The sequence below is a fragment of the Adelges cooleyi genome, unplaced genomic scaffold, assembly GCF_023614345.1.
Source record: "Adelges cooleyi isolate 19-005CV unplaced genomic scaffold, UGA_ACOO_1.1 ACOO_flye_CR_arks_rails_tigmint_CR_PRNA_108, whole genome shotgun sequence".
NCBI classification, from domain to species: domain Eukaryota; kingdom Metazoa; phylum Arthropoda; class Insecta; order Hemiptera; family Adelgidae; genus Adelges; species Adelges cooleyi.
The window spans coordinates 16647419-16670736 of NW_026095761.1; the positions used below are offsets into that span (position 1 = coordinate 16647419).

Below are 23318 nucleotides of genomic sequence, written 5' to 3' on the forward strand. Positions count from 1 at the left end.
TTTCATTAAAACAATATGGAATTTATTTAAATTTTTACTCGACAAAAATATAATAATTATGCAATAAAAATAAATATCAAACTAATAGTAATGATTAATAAATTATAAACCAAAACGTTTATGAAATTTAATAAAAAAGTTAAAGACTGTAGATATTTTTTGTATTTTTTATTAAAATGATATAATGTGTTACTGTTTACCTTAAGTGTCCACTAATGCAATGTGAGTTGACTTTCATGTAGGTAGAAAGAAATATAAATCATGAATAGTAAAACATTCATGACTGTGATAATACTATTTGTCATTTTTCGCATTTTTTTCTCTGAATTTTTTTCTACTCTTCAACATTGGGTTTAGCAGGTGAAATGGATCGATGTTTAAATGATATGCGTGTGGTCCCATATAGTATAAGCCGCAGTTTTAATTATCATAATATATCGTTTTTCCTAGTTCGTCTATATTTTGGGCCCGGTGGTGTCCCCAAAAGTGACTATTCTTCAGATTTACGGATCGAATAAGACGTTATTCAAATATTAACCCATCATCCATGGGGAAACTATATAGTAAGTTTATATTAGAATATAATATTATATTTATCTGCGCCTGGTCGACCAACGCTTGTTATATTGTTTTTTGTTTTCCGGCGTTGTGTACAAAAAATAAAAACGAAACAATCAAATGAAAAATCTATACATGTAATATCTTATATCTTATAAACACCGTTATAGACCATGCCTGACAAACCCCTTAATAAATAACTCGTTTTTATGACATATTCACATATCTTATATTTTATGTTTAAACGTAAGTGTCCCTTTTTACGAGGCGATATTATTGTGTATGTATATAATGTATATGTTCTAGGCAATGGCCTGGACAAAACGCATGTGTATGCCATATTGATGACCACCGGACGTGTAATATAACGTAAATGGGAAATCGAAAAGTAATACTTAATGTGTTTTTCTGTAGCAGTTTGACCCTTCACCTAGGAAAACAGTATATATTATAATATAATATTTAAATATAATTAATATGGGAAATATTATGTTTTTTTTCACCTTTATTTTTACGTTTTTTTGTGCTTAACGTTATGATTCGAACAACTCTCGTTAACTACATCCAAGCGCAATTTTTGAAATACATATGTATTATTATTGTTTTCTCATGACTTTATATTTTGTAGAACTAAGTATTACACAGTGTTAGACAGCATAAATATTTTATCATTTTTTAAAATAAAGAATAATTAAACAAACATTTTGACTAGTCGATAACCGGTTTTCGGTAATTATTTTTTAAGTTTAAAGTTTACGACGGGTGGAAGGGTGGAGTGTAGTATTATTTTTATCTTCACGCATTATTTGACTGCACTTCCCCTCCATTACTAACTGTTAAATAAACTTTAATAACATTAAAAGTAACGACTTAAAAACTGGTTATCGACCGGTCAAAATGTGTGGTAAATTAATCTAAATTTAAAATTTGATATATATTCATATACCTTGCCATTTAAGTCAATCGTTGATATAAAAACAATTAATTTAAAAGGGAAGTAAAAACATAAAAGCTTGTAAAAAATTGCTATCACATTGTATAAAAACACAACGAAAAAAAATTACTTATTTAAATCTTATGATATATTATTGAGTGGATAATTTAAAAAAATTCATATTTTGAAAAACTCCAGTAGGTAAACGGTCTATGGTAGAATGTAGTTTTTAATTAAATAATATACACACATTTGTGCATATTATAACAGATAGTATAATTCCTCAAAATGGTGAAAGTTACTCTCGTTGAGGGACGAAATGATTATCATTTAGTTTCCTTAGAGTTTTAACAAAACATTTTCTACTGACAAAGCATGCAAATTCAGCAAAAACATGTTAATATTAATTTAACAAAGTATATACTTATATAATTGTATAGAATAAATAAATGGTGCCGCTATAAACTTTTAGCCTACTCGTATCATACACTGATGCGTATAATCATAAGGACGTGCCCACTCGCTCGGATATAATGCCCGACTGAGTTGCGTTTTAATATTTAAATTTAATTAATCGCAAATAAAATACTTAACAGGAGATCAATAACAGATTCCTGAATTAATTCATTGTAATCATTCTATATTATGCTAAAATATATATCTTCTGCTTACGGCCAATTATTAAGACCATCCCGATAAGCATAATTCACTGCACTCCTCTCTGTTGATTGCAGCCACTCTCCAATAAATTGCAGGCTATAGTTTTTCACAGTCTTTGCGAACTTTACCTTCCCACCGTAATTTTTGTCGCCCTAAAGGTATCTTTCCTTTAAGGAATACCAAACTACGCTATACAATTAATGTTCCTGTCTTGGACAAAGCATGTCCAGCTCATTTCGTTATATTTTCTTCTATAATATTTAGCCTTTGATATAATTGTTTAATTTCTTTATTTTCCATTCCCGCGTTGTCTCGTCCATGCATGGTCCAAAAGTTCTTCTCGAAATTTTTCTTTCGAGTATCAGAAGTACATTTCCATACGTTTTGCGAAGTGTCCATATTTCATATAAGTGTATTTTTGAAATTATCATAGAGCGCAGTAAAATATTCGTCCTAAAACAACATAATATATTCCCAGCTTGTTTTCTTCACTTAATCTCCCTTTGGATTTCGTTATTTTACATTATTAATGTTCCTAAATATTTTAACCGCTAGACTCGCTTAAATGTATAAGGGTGAATTTGTTTATTGTCTATTGAATAAAACATCACATCGAATCATTTCTCCTCAATAATATCCATTCCAATATTCTTCGCAATAGTTCTTTTAAAACCCCTACTTAAGGAAGATATTTTACAGTTTAAATCTCTAGTTTTATGATTTCCGTAATCTATTTGTAGATTGTTTATTATATTTTTGACATACTTTCTATTTTGACGCCTTAAAACGATGCTTGCTTTTCTTAATCTATATCTGGCAGCTTTTTTCTCATTTCTAGTTTCATTCAATCGCTCTTCTTTATGGATTTTTTTACGGTTAAACGCATCTTCGCATATACTATTAAACCAAAGCTTTTTTATTTATTTTTAATGAAATTGTGTATAAATTTAATTTATCCCAATAAAAAAAATAACATAGCCAAAGTAAATGCGTCCTAATCCTATTAAAATACGGTTTACAACAATGTTGTAAAAACGTTGTTCATTTATTTTAAGTTAATAAAATAAGTTAATTTGCCATTTTGTCCAGAGATATATGTACCTATTTTCATATATATTTCTCAACAAATGTTGGGTTTTAGGTAAAAAGAAGTATAATGCTGAAAATGGCTGATGCGTGTCAGGATGATGTGACCAATAAGCAGACAAGATTTCACGAAATGTACGTGCAACGGCACAACAACGTTAGGTAAGAGGAGATGAGTAAATTGTTTTTCTTGTAAACCAAAGTCTAAAATTAAAAACTGATGCTTATGCATATAAGCGACTTACGATTCAATAACAATGTATTATTAATTAACGCAAAACGCTGTTTATTTTTTGTTTTATCGATTTTGACATTAAAAACTGCCAATATAAGTAACCAAACTAGAAAATTAAACGCGGTTAAACTATTATGCTCAGTTTTGTACTATTGTTTTAAACAACTATGATCGAACTATGTTATGTCATGTTTTTGTTGTTATAGGAAGCATGAAAATAATAAAACAACGATGTTATTTTACCATTTTTTGGAAAGTTAAAATTTAATAATCTACGATAATTACAATAGAAATACAGATTTCTAGGCATCATATTTCACCGAATATAAGTAATTTAAATTAAAACCCTATTTTAACGAATGATCAATCCCTGAAATGTTTTTTGTACTTGTGCATTTTTTTCTGTTTTAAGCACAAATTAAATGTTTAACAGACATGCCATGCGTCACAATAACTTGTGTCTATCTGTAGACAGTTTTGGAACCTAGCAAACCTAAAGATAGTTTGAAAATAGCGTATTGTTACTTAAGAAGTGTATCGGGTTTCTCTTCACCTATATATAAATCTTGTGTAATATTTGACATTTTTTCAGTATTTTGTATGCAGACATAGTAAATTTTACTCCATTGTCGGAACAACTGTCTGCGTCGGATCTCGTCAAGACTCTCAATGAACTGTTTGGCCGCTTTGATCAAATAGCCCAGGTACAAAATATATTTGTTTATAATAAATCGTTTACAAATACTAACTATATATTTGTACTATAAAACATTAATAGTTGTACTGTATTATACATTACTATCAACGTACAACACAATACGTGCACGACATTATATCAATCAGATTAATAATCAAACATAATATACAAAACAATCGACAATTTATTAAGTGTAAAAATGTATTGCGCAGGTTATGTGCCAATGTACATCGTAAACGTAGGCAAACAATTTGTATTATTAACGTACAAGCGGTTTTATTTAAAATTCTGATTAAATATGGCTACTCTGTTTTATTGTTTATATTCTTAAAGCAGTACATTTCGATACATATATCGACTTATTCGCCAAGATTACACGTTATCAAGGCAGAACAATTAATATTTCTTGTCTTCAAACATTATACGCACGTAGATTAACAATATATTTATTTTTTAATCCCGCTAATGTTTTTAAATTTAATCGATTATATTATAACTCAAATTTCAAAAGTCTGTGGAGAACATTACGGTTTGCTTCGATTGGGGTGTAATTTTTCAAAGAAAGCGATTCTCAATCGGATTATTTGAAAGGGAAAAAATTCAACCGTGAATTAAAAAAAAAGGCAAGTTTCTGGAAACAAGAATTCATAGTTTCGAAATGCAAAAGAAGCGTGCTAGGTCAGCATAAAATATCGTTATCATAAACGTTTTTACTTAAAAGTATACAGTACAATGGACTATACATAGATACCTATTACAACGTACCGGAAAAAATCCAGACCCAGACTATGTACATTGTACATGCCTATTTGTAAATAAAATTTTGAAATTATACAAACGAGCAAGATGTGAGCAAAAGTTTTACAATTACTACATTTTTTACTCTCGAATTTACAATACGCATACCTACACAATATGTAGGAGGGATGCTAATATTATGTTTTATATTTTAAACAATTTGTATCCCTAATTAAACATTAAAAAACATGTTTATCTTTTAATACAATTCTTGTTTGAAACAAAAAATGATCATTCATAATTCGTATCATTCTGTATTACATTTAAAACATGTTATGTTTTATATTTTTAAACATCTATGTTTAATTTGTAATTTTATTTGAAAACGTATTTAAATAAGTGTAATAATTTCTGACATGAGTTGCTGTAGACCTAAAGCATAATGTATAACATATTAAAATGTGGAAACAATGTGCACCAAGGGTTAAATACACCATGTACAATATATGTATAATGTATATTATTTAATAGTGTAATATTTCTTTAATTCGCCAATAGCATACTTTTAATAAAACACGACCAATTACGTTTTAGACTTAAATAGATAAGACATGCATTGAAAATTGTGCTTAAAGAATGGAAGACGATATAGATAGAATAGGTTGAGACGGTTTTGTTTTGTCGAAAGAAAGGGAATAATAATTGAAATAATAGAACAGGTGAGAGAGGTAATTCAAAAGTATAGGTGGATTGAAGAGAAGAGGATGGCTGATGTTTAAACTTACAAATGAATACATGAAAAAGTGTGTGCAGTATACTAAATATTTGGAATTGGTAAAGCTGACCTCAGTTGTATAAAACCATCATTAGGATGTGAACTAGACTATTTAATCGACAAGTGTTGTTAATATTTTGAATCCATACGGATACCACAAATGCCCTATTTTGCCGTTTATTGCAGTTCAAATTTCTAAGAACGTCTGTCAGCTCATTAGTTTTTCTTGATTAGGCTATAGGTGATGTATATTTCCAAGAATCGATCTGGTACATTTTGTTACCGTCTGGAATAAACATTAAAGAAAGGTTTTTATAAGTTTATATAGCAGTTGCTCCTCGTGATTTGACGGAGATATTCACACGAAACACGTAAACTGATGGAAAATCATTTTAATAATATTTTATAAAACAAAACACCTAAACAACTATTATCAACAGTCACCATACATTTTAAATTCCCTAGGAATTATGATTCACTTTTTTAGCTTGCTATAGCCTATAACATTTTCAAAGTGTTTCATATTGTTGCAATAAATTCATATAAAATTACTCTTATACAAACATCTCAATACTTAACCAAAATACCTTCTCAGTTTCGCGTCGAAGCTATAGTAATGCGTTTCTGTCTTTTTTATACTTAAAGATAAAATTTTAAACCCCCAAGATCCTTTCCCTCTTGGGAATAAAGTATATATTACCCTTTTTGCTTTATGATTGATTGCGGTGGATATAAGTATGTCAACAAAATTATTAGCAAAATCCGTCAAATGGGGTTTAACACGGATCTGAGCCTAAATATAACATATTGAAAACTATAGCACTCAACATGATAAGTGAATGTCGAGTACACCTAGAAAAGGGAAATGGTCTTTCAAAATTGGTGAGATAGAAGAGGTATTCGAGGACAAATCTATTAAAAATCTATTTTTTTTTTACACAAAAAGACATAAGTATACAACCTATACCTTTTTGTGTAAAAAAAAAAAAACACCCGGCCTTGCCGTTAGAAGAAGAACTAAAATTTCTTAGTTAATTTGTAAAATGTTGAAAAAATACATAACTATTTTTAACGTTGATAGAAATACGGCTACATGTTTAAAGCAAAATCGCCTATTAAAAAATTAAAGAAACTTCATCTATGTGCCTAATTAAATAGATATTTCTGGATTTTGGTTTTTAAGGTGAATGTAATAATTAAAATGTATAAAAAAAAATCATCACCCATGCATAATAGTCGAGGAAACGATTGTCATATTTGATTTAAGATAGTCGAAACACACATATCTTTGGTCGTGCGTTTTTTAGCGCTATAAACTCACTGACTCTAAGGATTGTTTTTTTCGTTGTATAGGACAACCAGTGCATGCGGATAAAAATTCTTGGCGATTGTTATTACTGTGTTTCCGGCCTGCCCGTGTCCAGACCGAATCACGCTTACAACTGTGTCAACATGGGCTTGCAGATGATCGAAGCCATCAGGTAAGATTGTTTAAGCTAGTAAACATTCGCGATGTGAATTCTAACACCGCCTAATTCGGATTTTGCTGAAAATGAGTTAGGTACCCTACACCTAATGTTTTTTTTCGTGGCTGATCGTATGGTCACCATACCGTGGTGATCGGGGGCACTAAAAATAGAAACAAACGAGAAAAGCCAACACCAACACAAGATATTTCCTATTGAATTCAATAAGTTTTTTGCTGCATTAGGGAAATTTTATTAGTTGGTGTTAGAACACCTTAACGATTTCAAAATACCAAAATTCCCTATAAACTTTTGAAACAATTACCATTTGTTTATTTGTTTAAAAAAATACATATTCAATTACGAAATCGTGTAAGTAATAAATGCACTATTTTAGTTATGTGCGAAATCGCGAGGACTCGAAAAAAAAGATGTGTAGAATAAAGCATAACTTTTTTATGCGTTATTCGGTTATGATTCATAAATATGTGATAATATGTAAAGCTGCCGTTTCTAATTTTTATAACTCTCAAACAAGATAATCGATACATATTTTCGTTAACTTTTTTCTGCCTATAAACATGGCATAACATTTTTTACGAGATTTCGTCATAAATGTTGTTTGTAACGTGTGCAAAGAAAGTAGGAAAGTTGATTCTGTCGAGTGTCTGAGATTAAAAAAAAATACAAACAAATAATTTATAATAAATTTAATATTTTTCATCATTATATTGAGCCGATCGCTTTTATCATTTGATCCTCTTATATCGTTTAGAACATTTTTTTATGGAAAACTTGTATTACAACTGACGGCGTACACGTTCAATTACTATGGCTCGAAGAGACGAAATTAATATTTACTTATATGGTAGGTACACTATAGAGCGACTACCGTTAGTCGATCGCATATCCTTGCTTTGTCATAATATAATACTGTGTCACACTCGACCGGGTTCTCCGTTTGAAGCGCGGCACGGAATAAACGCTTTGGAACTCACAAAGGCTAAATTACAATGTATATATATATATATATATATTATAAAACGCATAACTTTGTTTACTTACCTACACAACAACGGAAATCCTCCAAGTGAAACAAATTTCAAATATTAAACGAGTTACATAATTGCCAACAGCCGTGAAACTATACCAGATAAACGAATGAACTTAGGGACAGCATGAAAATATGCTTCGCTCGTTTGAAATAAATAAGTTGTTAAAAAGACGTTATACCTCCTATTTACCGGGTAGTCGAGTATAGGCAGTTTTTCCAAGGAAAAAAATTAAGTATGAGTGAAAACTAAAAATATCGTGTACGTTGATTTAAACAAATAATTACAATTCAATGAGGAATCAGCTAGTTTTTATCACCAAAACATAGCTCCGCAGATTGCTTTTTACTCAATCCACGAGGGTCTTAGAGCAAAAATACCATTATGTAATCGCAAAAAAATGATTGTACTTTGAAAGGAATATGTCAATATATAAAAAATATTCTATTGAGATCTTTAAAAGAACCACAAATAACTATTGGTAAGAATTTTAACGGTTAGAAAAATGACCTTTTTTTAAGGTTTGTCAGAGAAGCTGCTGGTTTCAATGTAGACATGCGGATTGGCATACACACAGGCAACGTGCTGTGTGGTGTGCTAGGACTTAGGAAGTGGCAGTTCGACGTATGGAGCGACGACGTGACACTAGCCAATCACATGGAATCCGGCGGCGTACCCGGGTAAGTACCTACATGCAGCCCTTTTCTCATTAAGTGTGCCTCGCCAGAAGGTCAATATTTATACTATGTGTCCTTTTGAAGAGAATCGAGTTTGTTTGCAGTTAAAGAGAAAATCCCGAAATCCTAGCCTCTGTGATCGTATTAAATTATTCAATTTACAGCATATAGCATATTCTATCCTGCATATTATCTAAGATACATAAATACATTGGCAGCGAAACAGCTGTGATAACAAGTCGGTCGTCTAACCGTTTTACGATTTCGCTGTGGCATGTCATTAATTTAACCACCGAACCAGCCGTGTAGTCAAAGGGAAATTTCATAGCTATTACTTATTTGCCAACTGTCAGGAGCGCGTATGTTCAAATTAAAAGAAATGGCCCTAGTGAGGTTTGACCTTCTAAGATTATTTTGAAAAGGTCGCACTTTTGTTTTTCAAATCATGTATTTAATATTTAAAAACTGAAATAAAATCAAAGGCCACTTTTACCTTGTTGATTGTTATCATCATTAAATAATAATAATAATAATTATACCACCTTATGATGTCCGAAATTATATTTATCATATACATTTGTCAACGGGGTCATTCATCAACAGCTGTTGGTTACTATCCATGTTGCGTTTATATATAAACAGCTAGACCGTAGCTAGTTAACCATTGTATGGTTGCTATATTTCGTGTAAGCCTAGATTTACCTAGCATTTATTTTTTAGTTTTTTAAAACGAGATTTGTCTTATTTTAACAATTGCCGTCCTACATTAGTCCTACCTACCCTTAGTCAAAACTGTTGAAAGTCCAAAAATTAATATATTTGTAGACGGGGATTTGTTTTTACATAATTCCACGATAATCGAATATTTAAATATAAGTGAAGTTTAAATTAATCTTTTTTCGCTGAAACTTAAAAACCTTGTTTCGTAATACGATTGCCGATTTAAAAGGAAATATATTATACTTGATTCGTTTTAATTATTTAACTCATCGACCATTTCTCATTGTTTTCTGCTTGATTTAAATTTTCCGGACAATAGAATTTTGTTAAAAATCCAGATTTAAAAAACAATAACAATAGTCAGTACCAACCGATCGATGCTAAACGAAAAGCGAACTTCTTTCAGACCACTCATCCTTTCTGTATTTCTCATATAGTATATAATATAATTATTATTCTCGTTGTTTTCTCACTTTAACCGCTAACACTTGTACGGACAGTATTGTTTCAACTGATTGTTCGATTACATTAAAAATACACAATTTGTGTTCGCTGCTAAAACTATACCTACCGTTACAATTGTTTTGAGCGCCATACAAACTTGTATTTAAAAGTCTCGCAGCTGCCCTGTTGAGATCTGTATTTTGGTTGTATAGTCGATAAACTAGTTGGCCGAACACTTACTCAGTGTAGTGACTATAAGTACAAGTGACTAGCGAGATAAGTATAGCCAAGTGTACGGTATGCAAAGCAAGTTGTCGTTGAACAATTACAACTTTCTTCACACTTCCTGCGTATGCGATTTAAATCGAGCGTGACATATCCAAATGCACGATTTCCTAACCCTCCTGTAAATATCACCCGCGTCTGATTGTAAGTGGTATGGATGTAATAACTTTCCATCGTAGCGTTCATTTCGCATAGTCCTGTAATTTCAACTACGCTGGCAATCGCATTTGGCCAATAAAAGCCGGTACACCATTGATTATTATTATGGCGGTGTTAACTTAAATACTACGAAAAGGGCGGAAGCGTGCGTTTGACGTCTTATGGCATCGTCGAGCTTTATCTCTCCTGGGAGGTGTAATTTCCATCGCAGCAAAGCCTTATCGTTGACAAGCGATCACTCAATTACAAACGATAACGGTTCATAATATTATACTCTAGCTTCTTTTGCCGTTAACATCGAACGCATTCGACAATAATGTTATTAGATAGTTAATAATAATTACACAGACATCACCGTTTCGCCGTAATGCCTCTCAAATCTTTTATCGCAAAAAACGGTTTTCTGTCAAAACAAGTTAGTTCGATTATCAGCAAATATCGCTCAATAGTCGAGTACGAGTATCCTTAATTGATTACAAAACCTGTTTAAGGATAATTAAAAAAAAAAAAATATTTTCAACAAAAAATGTTTTGAAACATTATACCTATTATTGGTACCTATTATATTTACTAAATTGTCGATGTATATAAAATGCTTTTATTGTTAATTAAATTATGTTAGTTTATGGTTGTAAGTAGTTGTGGTACAATTAAAAATATCTTAATGTTCACGAATAAAAACATTTATGCAATTTTAGAAAACAAAGTATATTTTTTAGAATTTGTTTGATGGTTATTACTTTTAAAAACATTTACGTCCATATTACTTATTTATTATTATTAATAAAGCGGGCTACGGCCTGCGCCTGAAGTAGAGTAAAGGGCATTAATTCAAAATAAAATACGAGTACAAAAATAATTACAGAAATACAAATGGACAACTTAAACTAAAAATGTTATACTTTAAGTTATTTAAAGACAAACGCTTAATAGTTTATACGTAAGTAAGATATTATTTTAAAATGTCTTTGTGTTATGACGAATGTTGTATAAAAAATGACTTTCGGATTTAATTTTTTTTTATTGGAATGCTGACAAGATCTAGCTGCAGAAATAAAGTCACAATAAAAATATATTACAACCAACAAGATTCGTTGCGAACCTTATATAGAAATTGAGTTTTTATTAGAACTGATAAAAAACTCGGTGTTCCATGAAAGTCGAAACAATAAAATGGTATTTAATAAACCTCAATAAAACTTGTTTAAACCGAAAAGTAGTTTCTGTCAATATTGCAAACATGAAATGAACATTCAAAACGCATAATACAACGTAGGTATTTACAAAAATGTAATATCTTTTTGTCGAGTGTCTATAAGTAAAAGTCGACAACGAGGACCGTCACTCCAAGATACTATACAATTCTATTCATTCATATATTATGTTCATGAATAAAGTATAATATTACATTTAATCGTCTGACAGACAACTATCATACAAGTGGTACAACCCTGCAAGTTTTTTTCTTTTATCAATATCGTTAAGTGTAATACTGCTATTGTATAGTATACTATGATATATTATGCTCTTGTACAATGTAATAGCATACATAAACGCATATTATATTAACTGAAAAAAAATAAACTCCATGATATTTATTTCACTTGATTTTAAATAAATATTGAGATATATTTTGCATGTTGTGTCATTATTGCTCATTGTAGCCAATGTAAGAGTAGATGGTCGCATTTTTTGTTTCCATGACTACTTTAAACTAACAAAATAATATTATATCATTGTAATTTTATATGTGCATGAAGGTCACATGTATGAATAATTTAAAAACTAAATTAGACAGTAATCATTTTTTATGATAGTAGTTTAAAACAAATGTGACAATACGATTTATTTTTAAACATGAAACACTAGTTTTACGACACGTGACATATGAATAATTTTTCATAAAATTAATCCTTTGAGAGTTATTAACAAAATATGATTTAAAAAGAATTAATCAAAACAAAAACATTATGTAGTATTGATGAATAAACACATTTACCATCTACAGTTTCGCATCAAAGCTATTTTTTTTTTAAGTGGTCTTAAAATAGTTTCTTAACACCTCTATGACCTCTCCGACCCAATTGCGCTAGTTTTAAATTTAAATCAACCGATATAAACTACGGTAAATCAATCTTTTACTAAAATCATTTAGGTTTGTTCATGTACAGTTGTTTTATTTGTGATTTTTCCTACGCGCATTATTGCAGTTTACTAGGCGATAGAATTACACCTTGCTCTCTCTCTCTCTCTCTCTCTTTCTTTGTACAGCGGACTCCCACGTTAGAAGATGTGGGCGCTGTGATAATGCAAAAAACTTACAAACACGGCGTTTGACTTGACCGCGCGCTTTTTCACTATTATAATATTGATAATAGTAGTCGATGTGTAGCGTTTATGTATGCTAATTATGGAACGTCGGCTTGTTTGCAGCCGCGTGCATATAACTCGGGCCACCATGGAACAGCTAAACGGCAGATTCGCCGTGGAACCCGGCAACGGCGGCTCCAGGGAAGGTTACTTGGCGGACCACAAAGTCGAAACTTTCCTCATCATACACCCGTCTGAACAAAACGTGAGTATCCGATATCAATTAGCGTAAACGATGGTTTTAATTTCTTGCGCAAAACTCATGTGGACAAAACCCAACCAAATGCGTTACGCCACATTCTATGTGAAAATGCACTTTTCGGGAAAACTTAACGGCTTTGAAAGTGTTTAAGTACATCTGTACAAAAATTTATCTGAATTTTCACATGGCCAATTGTTAGTAATACAATCGTTTCAGCCAGAGTTATAATATAACTTTGTAAAGTGCAAAAACTTGTACATTTTGCTCAGGGTGTAATTTTGTATGTAATTTTGGGTACTCCGAGTAGTATATTTAAGTTTTTCCAAAAATGTTAAGTTATTTAAACGACTACTGATTTTTTTTTTATCCAAAAAACTAGTATTTTATGACTGAAAAAAATAAACATTATTCGACTTTAAAAAAACGTTAACATCGAGTTTTATTAAAAAATGTCCCATACATAAACACGCAATGTGGCATCCCTCTCAAGGCCGTTGGCATTTTACCTACTGCATTATACTTGCACCGAGCCCATCCATCACCGGCGCGACCTTTAGTTTGCCGCCCAATCAAACCTATGTCTCTCGGACTCGAAAAACTATTTCGGCGTCAAAGGCCTAACGATGGTAGGTAGGATGTCCCGTGGACAAAAGAGATTGGCAATAAAAAGATAATATTCGAGGGTTGCCGGCCGTTAAAGAAATTAAACCACAAGCTTAATGAGACTGAAAGGATCTAGCCGCGGCCTTATTACTTGGCTTGTATTGTTGTTGCTTTTTTTTTATTCGCTTAAGCAGTCTGCGCCGGGTACGTTTTACTTTCTTTTACGATGCCGCCGCCGTAAAAGGCAAACCATAAAATATTTTTTGGTAATTTTTTTTTTTTCTTTCGTCATTATTTACTTTTCATTAAACGCCTCCGACATTTTGAAAGCTTTAAGCTCACCAATAGCAGGTTATGTATCGAAGGGCTAGTAAAGGTGGGTAATAAATATTAATAATACGTTTTTCTTAAAAAATTTAGTAAGTATATATAAAATATAACACATTGTATTTATAAAACAGTGTACCTAGACAATGCGCCAGCTTCAACAATGAAACACGCGAATTACGGCGCGGTTTAAATTAAACCTTAATATAAATCTTTTCTCTGGTCCGGTCCGGCCCTCCGCTGCATCTATTGTCCTTAACTCTTCCACGACGCCTTGGCTTATTTAATCTACATTCACTATCAAGTTTTATTGTCTGACGTACTATAGAGTATAGAGTATGTCTACAATATGTATAGTATCAAGTATGCATACAGTATATAATACATGTGACCTTTTAAACTCCAGTGACTTTACAGTTTACTGTATATTTTGTTTACGTTATTACCCAGTGTGCACAGTCAGTAAATATTCCAAATTATCATAAAATCAAAAAAATTATAATTAATTCATTTTTCTATATTATTTTGTACCTGTACATTCATTATACATGGGACGCACAAGAAATACACGCGCGTAAAATATATTTTACTTGTATATCCATAAGTGGGTATGGATTTGGAAACATGGGTTATAGTTTGAATTATTTTATTATATAAAACTATTGTTCACATTATATTCATTCAAGGATAGGAACATTGTTTTACACTGTGTGAAAACGTCGTTTGAAGTCTAAAGTAAAGCCCAAGAATTCAGCATCGGTATACATAATTTGATGTTTTATCACTTTGAAGATTTGCATGTGAAATAGCTTGTGAACAAATATTTTACTGTTTTTATACAATTATAAAAAAAGGTTATCCATCTCAGTGAGCCCGTCATGTGTGTTTGCTTTGTTTTCATGTTTAGTCATGTTTAACATTTCAGTTCCCCTCTGCATTGTTCATGAAAATGCATTGTTAACGAGGGATATAAGTCTTGTTTTTTTTTTACACTATTGTCTAAAGTGTCCAATCTTTTGAATTATTTAAACTTTTTTTGACGTGTCACGTGTCACTATTTAAACATACTAAAGCGTATGCTAACCTTTTTTTTATTTTTAAAAATTACTACACAAATACTATTCCCAGTTACAGTAGATTTATACCGTATTTTATTTAAAGTAATTCCATGATACTCGACATTTTTTTACTAACCACAATATTTTTTCTCTCTAATGTTTATTTAGATTAATTTGTTTACATTAAATCATGTCAAAGTACTCCCTACATAATATAATGTACCTACATGAATTTGTATGCCCATGATGAACCCAACTATACCCACAGCACAAACAATTTAGATACTTGTCACTTGCACGATATCTATCTTTCTAGTTTCTACGTCTATCCTTTGTGTGTTTAGGTATAAAATGAGTCGTTTATTTTTACAAACCGGTAAAGTGATAAATTATTGTGAATATGATTTACATTTTCTTTTGTTTACTTCGCCTAAAATTTTGGTTTTAGTTCAATCGTATACATTGCCCAGCCGCTGCGGTAAATTAATTTGTAAAATAATAAGTAAAAAGAAAGTGAGATAAAAAAAACTCTAGCGCTCATAAAAATACAAAGAAATACACGTGTGTTGGAAAATTATCTCTAAGATTAAATTTCTCAAAGGAATTAGTAAGCCATTTTCTGAAAATATATGTGCAATGTTTGCTGAAGGGTTTATAGGACGTCCGGCCTTTGAAAACTACTACTCAACTGACCTCATACACAATGTAACTTTTACACAAAGATTTGCATCCTATATATTTACATGAAAATAATTTTAATATTATTGGACGTTTGTTTACAAAAATTCTATAGTAAACTTAACACTTTGCACGTCAAAGGATATCCTCATTAGTACAGCACTACACATATACAGTCAAAAACCAATTAAATGTCATCGACCTTTTCCATCCATAAGGGATTAATGTTTTAAATTTATTTTTTGCGTTTTTAGTTTTAGCCCTCAGGGCCTGAAAATTAGACTGATAGCATTTCTAGCAAGTAAAAAAATAGGCTGAAAAATTAAAAAAAAAACAAATGACACATTATTATTATTACTACTATATCGTTAAACACTTATTATTTATAAGCGGTCCGGACCCGGCGTTGCCCGAGATTTAGTCTGCCAGGGCTGAGTAAAATAATTCCCATTGTACCGTGGTTACAAACCAAGTGTTTATTTTGGGTTACCATGGTTACAAACATTAAATTTATTTACATTTCGTATTTAAAGTACAAAGTTCGTGTTTGAGGCTACCCATTAGGGGTGGAATTTTTAAAAAAGTACTAAAAAAGGTTCGCGGGAGTGTACTCAACAACTTCCCAAAGTTTCATGGCGATGGGATGAATGGTGTCCTAATGCATAAAGGACAGACAAACAGACATTCATTTTTATATATATAGATGAAATGATTTAAATTTATATTCGAAAATGTTTATAGTTTTGCACCATACCTAGAGTTTATTTGAAAGTAATTTGATCACTTTCAGTAAGAATAATTCCTACAAAACTTGTGACCACTCTGGTCCTAATATTCTCCGTCAGCTCGTCATGCTGGCTTTTTCACAGTCAGTTTACTCGATATAAAATCGATAAGAACAAATGTTTTTTTTTTACTTTGTTTCTATCGTTTAAATACTGTTTTTTCCTACAGGGGAACGGAAACTCGTTACAATCCAGAGGAGGCCAACAGACGGAAAATGGCGGACCCGTTCAGGACGATGGATTGAACAGAAACAGATCACCGAGCAAAATGACCAAATACATCGAGTGCTGGGGAGCAGACAAACCGTTCGCTAACATAACCGAAAGCACTATGGCCAAAAATATCGGACTTACGGTATGCAATATAAGTATAATATGTACGGCTAATATTCATAAATTATATCTTTTAAACGGAGCCGTTTTGTTTTTTTAGAGTTTAGCTATGATCGAGTCGAATTTACTACCGTCCAAAAGCGCGTGCTTAGATTGCAAGTGAGTGTGTATTTTTTTTTAGTTTTGATTTCGCACAATACCACATAAGTCAATGAATCCTTTATTGTTTTCAGAAAATGGTACAACATGGAAGATTTCAATCCGGTTTGCTTGTGGTTCAAAAACGGTGTTCAAGAATCGCAATACAGAAACCAGGCCGACCCGTTTTACAAGTACTATAGTTCGGTGGCCCTAATACTATTCATTTGCATGGTTCTTGTTCAGCAACTTTTGATTCCCAAGTGAGTTTTCTCAAAGTATAGTCATATCGACGCGTGCTTACCGAGCAATATAATATTTACTAATATATATATATATATATATAAATACAATATAATATAATACAATTACAGTGGCGACATTTGTATTTTATTGAAATCATTTTGTTTACATATTTTTGACCAAATAACGACGGCGATTCTCAATATACCAAAAATACAACTTGTGCCGGGAAGTTGTAAGTTCCTGAAAACTATTAAAAATAAAATGAAAACTCGAGATTCGTTAGTTATGATGCAGTTAGAGGATTAGAAGGTCAACTTACTTATAGTTCATAAATGTTTTTTTGGGCAAATGACCTTACATTTAAAACATTCAATCGTAAAAAAATTTCTAAGATCGAAAGGATAGAATCGCTTAGACTCTTGTCGACATTTGGTAAAAATTACAAACCTAATCGCATTTAACTATATTATTATTTGTTTGAAGTCTTAACACCACAAATGTTACCACTTAGGAATAACGGGTTAAAGGTAAAATTATTCGATATATTTATCAGTACAAACGAGATCGCCGAGGTGTTATGCTACATGTTGATGATGACGATGCTACATCTTGGGATCTAGATCTGTAGTGCAAATAAGCTTGTTTACAAACGTGACTACAAAAAAAAATTATGTTAAGTTTAGAAATCTTACTTTTTGTTAGTGAAATGTCAATTGTTTAGTCCGGTACTGTTAGCTTCAGACATTTTTAAGTATGCTACCTTTTTCCATTTAGGCTTTCATATCTTTTAAACGCATTTGCTCGTCTTTTGTTTGTGTGTGTCAGGACTTTAACAATGTGGGGAGCTCAAGGGGCTTCGCTCGTGGCACTGAGTGTATTCGCCTACGTCAGTTGGATACCGGACGACGACTGTGTGTCCCAAGAAAACGTGTCTGTAGGCTCTTCCAGATGGCTTCGGATGTCCATATTCTTGCTTAGCTCCGCTCTGGTGGGAATCTGCGCTATAATCACCTTGGTAAGTATACATACAAGGTTTGCCGACAGTAAATCCGCATTGTTAATATGTTCGATGCCAAACATGTTTGTTTTAGTTAGATACGGATTACAAGTACGTTGGTCGTGCCGGCTACGTGAACGAGACCATCGATTTCACGTCGAACGCGACTAATTTATTAAACTTGTCCGAAAACCCACAAGTCGACTCGTCATCTATTGTTTCGGTAAGTCAACAGCGAAACGCTTTTTCACCCTTTGTTACCTAATATTCCCTTGTGTTATCCAGGCGTTCCTGTACAGTACAATCCTGGCGCTAACGTTAATGTCCGCCTTTCTCCGGATCGGCATCACCCTAAAACTTTTCATCATGGTCGTGTGCTCTACCCTGCACCTATCCGTGTACCAGACTTTGCCGTTGTTTCAGTATCATTTTAAAGAATTCAACGAGTAGTGAGTGAAACCTTTCATGTTATTTTCACCAAGAGTTTCACCCTATCATGCGTTTGTTTGCAGCGAAATGCCTTGGCAGTTGAAAATATGGGCTCCCATAGCACTCTTGGTGGTCATATTTCACATGTTGGACAGAAAAAACGAACTGTCTGCCCGGACGGACTTTCTGTGGCGGGCAAAATTGAAAGTGGAACAAGAAGAAGTGGAAACAATGCGTGGCATCAACAAGATACTATTGGAAAACATTTTGCCGGCCCACGTTGCCGAGCATTTCCTCCGGGAACAAGTGCTGCAAGTCCGTTACAACACGACCCTCGAACCTTTATGGACATGCATTAATATTTATGATTATCATTCAGGATCTGTACCACGAGAGGTATAGTTGTATTGCGGTCATGTTCGCGTCCATACCCAATTACAAAGAGTTTTACGACGAAAACGACGTCAACAAACAAGGCCTCGAGTGCCTGCGGCTGCTGAACGAAATCATATGCGATTTTGACAAAGTAAAAACCGTATTCGTGTTGTCTCAGGCGTTCGCAACTATTTAAACAATATCCTTTTTTTAGCTCTTGTTAAAACCCAAATTTAGTTCAATTGAAAAAATCAAGACCATCGGAAGCACGTACATGCTAGCATCCGGCCTAAGGCCCGGCAAAGAAGACAGCAAATCAAAGGCAAGTTGTATAATAAAACATTATTAATTATTGTGTATTATATAACAATTAAATTACATTATTGGTCAATGGCAGGCCTACACAGTTCAATTTTAATGCAGTTGTGTCAACCATTTTAAAAGGATAGTGAGTGGGTAGGTTAAATATTTGACCCAAAATGTATTACTACCACATGAGTTTTTTGACAAATTTAATGAATTCCTACCGTTAAAGGTAATACAATTACAAAATATGAAGGTAATATTTTTTTTATAAAAACACAATAAAAACTAGTGAGGTTTTATTTTAACTACCAATTTATTTTTAATGAGGGGTGATCTACCCTTAGGTAATTCTACCCTTGTAAATGTATTTCATAACTAATGTCTTTTGTTAACTCATCCTAATTTTGTAAGGTCGAAAGACTTCAACACTGTTAAAAAAATCATTTAATATCTATATTCGTGTAAACCATAAAATGTATTAGGCTTACGAAAATTAAGTTAGGATAATAATTTATGTACAAGTATATATTATTATATATATATTTTAGTAAAACCATACCTGATACCAATATACCATCAATTATTTCATACTAAGTGACAAGGTTAAAAACTTGGCTAAACCTTGAGTACCTGAATGTCTTCAAAGCTTTTACATACTAATGTGTATTTATTTCCCTAGTGTTGACACACAGCGAAGCAAAAGATAAATAGCTTTTTACTTAAATGTTCCATGTTTTTTTTAACAAAGAATTATTACACAGACATTGAAGTAATGTACAGCGAAAAAACATATTCTTTAAATATTAATTTTTAAAAAGTAAGTAAAGTAATATAATGGTCAACATTCAATTAGTTATAGGTATGCGTTTGAGTAAACTCTTGTTGACATTCGAAGTCTCTTCAGACTTCTGCGTTAACCTTAGCCGTCGATTAAAACAAATCATTCAAATCTGTTGAAAAAGTATTATTATATTTTGTTGTTGAAAAATGCTCATTCATTATTTTTTTTGTCTACAGGCAGCTGACAGACAGCAAGAGCATAACGTTGTCATCCTGGTGGAGTTTGCTATAGCGTTGATGACGATTTTGGAACAAATAAACCGCGAATCCTTTCAGAGGTTCAAACTAAGAATAGGCTTAAACCACGGGCCTGTCATCGCCGGCGTGGTCGGAGCGCAAAAACCTCAATATGACATTTGGGGCAACACTGTGAACGTGGCCTCAAGAATGGACAGTTGTGGGACCATGGGCAGAATACAGGTTTCGAACTATGCTTTGTAATCATGAACAAATAAAAATATACAAGACAGAAGGGATGGTACGGGAGTGCTTACGTGATTGAGTTTTATGACGTTAAATGATGGTCGAGGTTCCTACCATCCGTGGAAAGAAGAATTGATATTTGAATATTTGAATTTGATATGTACCTAATATCCAAAAAAAATATATACATATATATATCCAATATCAGCTTATACTTTTGGAAAAGCCAAGCTGAATAGAGTTGAGATCGTAATCGGTTGGAAAAAGCATCTCAACAGTAATACAGTAATGTTCTATTCAAACCCCTTATGAGAAAGTAATGAGCAATGCTAAACGCAAGGTAGCCTCCGAAGCTACCCTAATATTATTTACCCTAATTCCCAGCAACAATTTATAGTACCTTCCGAGATGCTTACGAGAAACCTTACAACATAATACCTCTTATGGTTAAAATATTTCTAAACATAACTCATAGTTTTTATTAATTCTCCACATTCACATTGGGCGCCTTCTATAAAACTGTTAAACATTTTTTTGGTACAGCCTTCCCATTTTTTTTTTTTTTTTAATATTCTTACAAATTAATGTTAAGACGTAAATGCATTTTGAATGCAGGTGACCGAAGACACAGCAAAAATCCTGATGGCGGCCGGTTATGACTGCGAATGTAGAGGTCCTACGTTCGTCAAAGGAAAAGGCACATTGACCACATACTTTGTGAATACTCAATACGACACAAAAGCAAAATAGATGTTTTCGGCTTACCTGCTTTGGCGTTTTGAACAATGCATGCATCGTTTTATCAACGAAACCCCCTGGACCGCCCTTCTAGTTTACCAGCGCCGAAATTTCAGTCTCATTTAGACAAGAACATCTACAAACATGTGCATAATATGGAATGTATACTTGTGTATTAAGTTGTAATTAAAGTACATTGTTTTCGAATAAAATAACCGGCGTGTATTCGCCTCGAGACTATTTACATATGTAACCAGTAATATACTATTTATTATCATTTATTATCAGAATTCGAAAGCATGCAACACATGATCGTCATATAGCGTAAACAATTACTAACACTAAACTAACATTAAAAGTTAAGATTTGTCATCGTCTTGTTGATGAAGACTCAACGCCACCATCATAAGATGAAAAATTTAATATTTATGTTACTGTGAAAATATTTGATATAAAAAGTAACCTTAAAAATTATTATTTCTAAAAAAATTACGTTTTTATGGGTAAAATGACATTGCTGTCGTTAAGCCAGGTCTTAAAATAGTAGTCATTGTAACTATTAAATCGAAATATAAAAAATTCTACTTTCAAGTCATGTTTTTGCATTTCCAGAACTTTAGCTATTATCAATTACTTTTGGCGGATTGGTTCGTGCGGTACTAAGTTAGTATAAATGCTCCAAACCTTATATAAAATACCTAGCATATTGCTTTTATATATTAGTCATATACATAATACAACATTAAAAATCACTATTTTAATCAAATTTTTTTTGGATTTCATCGAGATCTAAAATAGAAATAATTATTATATTTTTTTTACTACTTTAGTTAGTTTATTATAGATACTTTGATCTTTAGATTAATTTGATAATTTTAATGGCACATACTTATTACTTAAATTTGAAGTTACGATAAATACAACTCCGCATCGAAGTTATTACAAATATAATTTAAAAACAAATGTTTAATTCAAAATATTTAATCGTTACTAAAACTAATAACTAATGCATAAACTGTTGACTTTCGAAACATTCAATTTCGAAAACGACGTATTGCGATAAATACTGGTCTATATAACCACTTTTGAATATTGAATTAATCTTCGAGTTTCTAACGTGATATACGAGTAAATACTTGTAGTCCATTATAGTTTAGGTTAGGTAAGATTACATAGATAGGTATCAGATATAGATTAATATGATAGGAAAGTGTTTAATACAATGTGGGTTTTTTTAATTCAAGCAAAATACAATAAAAGTTTCCTAAAACTAATCTTTATTATTTTACTGACATAAAAAAAGTTGAAACTTAGCTTTATGTTGTAATTCTTCACTACAATACCCGTGATCGCCCAATGCAAAATTTTGTTTTTCTATGTTTTGTTTGTAACGTTAAGTTATTTTTATTATAACTCGAAAACATTGACACCATTGCCACACATACATATACAAATTGATGTGCTAAAAAAATTCTTATAAAAAACGAAGGTCGATTCTTAATTCTGATTCAGCGAAAACATGTTTTAATAAGTAGATGTATTTTGGTTGTTGTTGCAAAAAATGATTACATTTTTTTGTAGTGTTATTTATTTTTTTTTTTTTAACATTTAAATTAAAAATAAAGACTATTAGTTATTTCTTTATAATGCTCTTTATAAATAATAAGTTATTTTAAATAGTTTCCTAATATTAAATCGATACCTTGAAGCACACAAGTGCTATGTCCACGTTCTATCCTATGAACATAGCACTTGTGTGCTTCAAGGTATCGAAATGTAAATCTGATTTATTACTAAACATATTATTATTTTCATTTTTCTATAATTGGACAATTTTTTGTGACAAAAATTATAGTCTATCATAAATAAATTTAACATAAAGTTTTTCATAAAAGCTATCCAATTAATTCCATTTGAATTAAAATAAAAAAATTATTTCAGTAAGCAATTATAATTTTATTTAAATATTTGTTATTTGGTTTCA

The 23318-nt window shown here is 31.7% G+C and overlaps 1 protein-coding gene across 2 annotated transcripts in view; it reads left to right on the top strand.

Annotated features, from left to right (window-relative positions):
* The window catches only part of LOC126846651 (adenylate cyclase type 2), an 82025-nt gene extending 60298 nt beyond the window's left edge, over positions 1-21727 (top strand). Inside the window, exons 5-20 of one of the 2 annotated variants that reach the window (XM_050586354.1) lie at positions 3294-3400; positions 4066-4177; positions 7037-7164; positions 8723-8881; positions 12920-13061; positions 16679-16864; positions 16943-17001; positions 17076-17243; positions 18001-18241; positions 18318-18446; positions 18509-18672; positions 18736-18967; positions 19032-19178; positions 19242-19353; positions 20355-20593; positions 21212-21727. In XM_050586354.1, coding sequence (XP_050442311.1) covers positions 3294-3400; positions 4066-4177; positions 7037-7164; positions 8723-8881; positions 12920-13061; positions 16679-16864; positions 16943-17001; positions 17076-17243; positions 18001-18241; positions 18318-18446; positions 18509-18672; positions 18736-18967; positions 19032-19178; positions 19242-19353; positions 20355-20593; positions 21212-21346 — 2460 coding nt within the window. In that variant the 3' untranslated portion in view covers positions 21347-21727. The remainder of the gene's footprint in view (positions 1-3293; positions 3401-4065; positions 4178-7036; positions 7165-8722; positions 8882-12919; positions 13062-16678; positions 16865-16942; positions 17002-17075; positions 17244-18000; positions 18242-18317; positions 18447-18508; positions 18673-18735; positions 18968-19031; positions 19179-19241; positions 19354-20354; positions 20594-21211) is intronic. The other variant, XM_050586362.1, reaches the window with a different exon arrangement.
* Positions 21728-23318: the final 1591 nt, after the last annotated feature.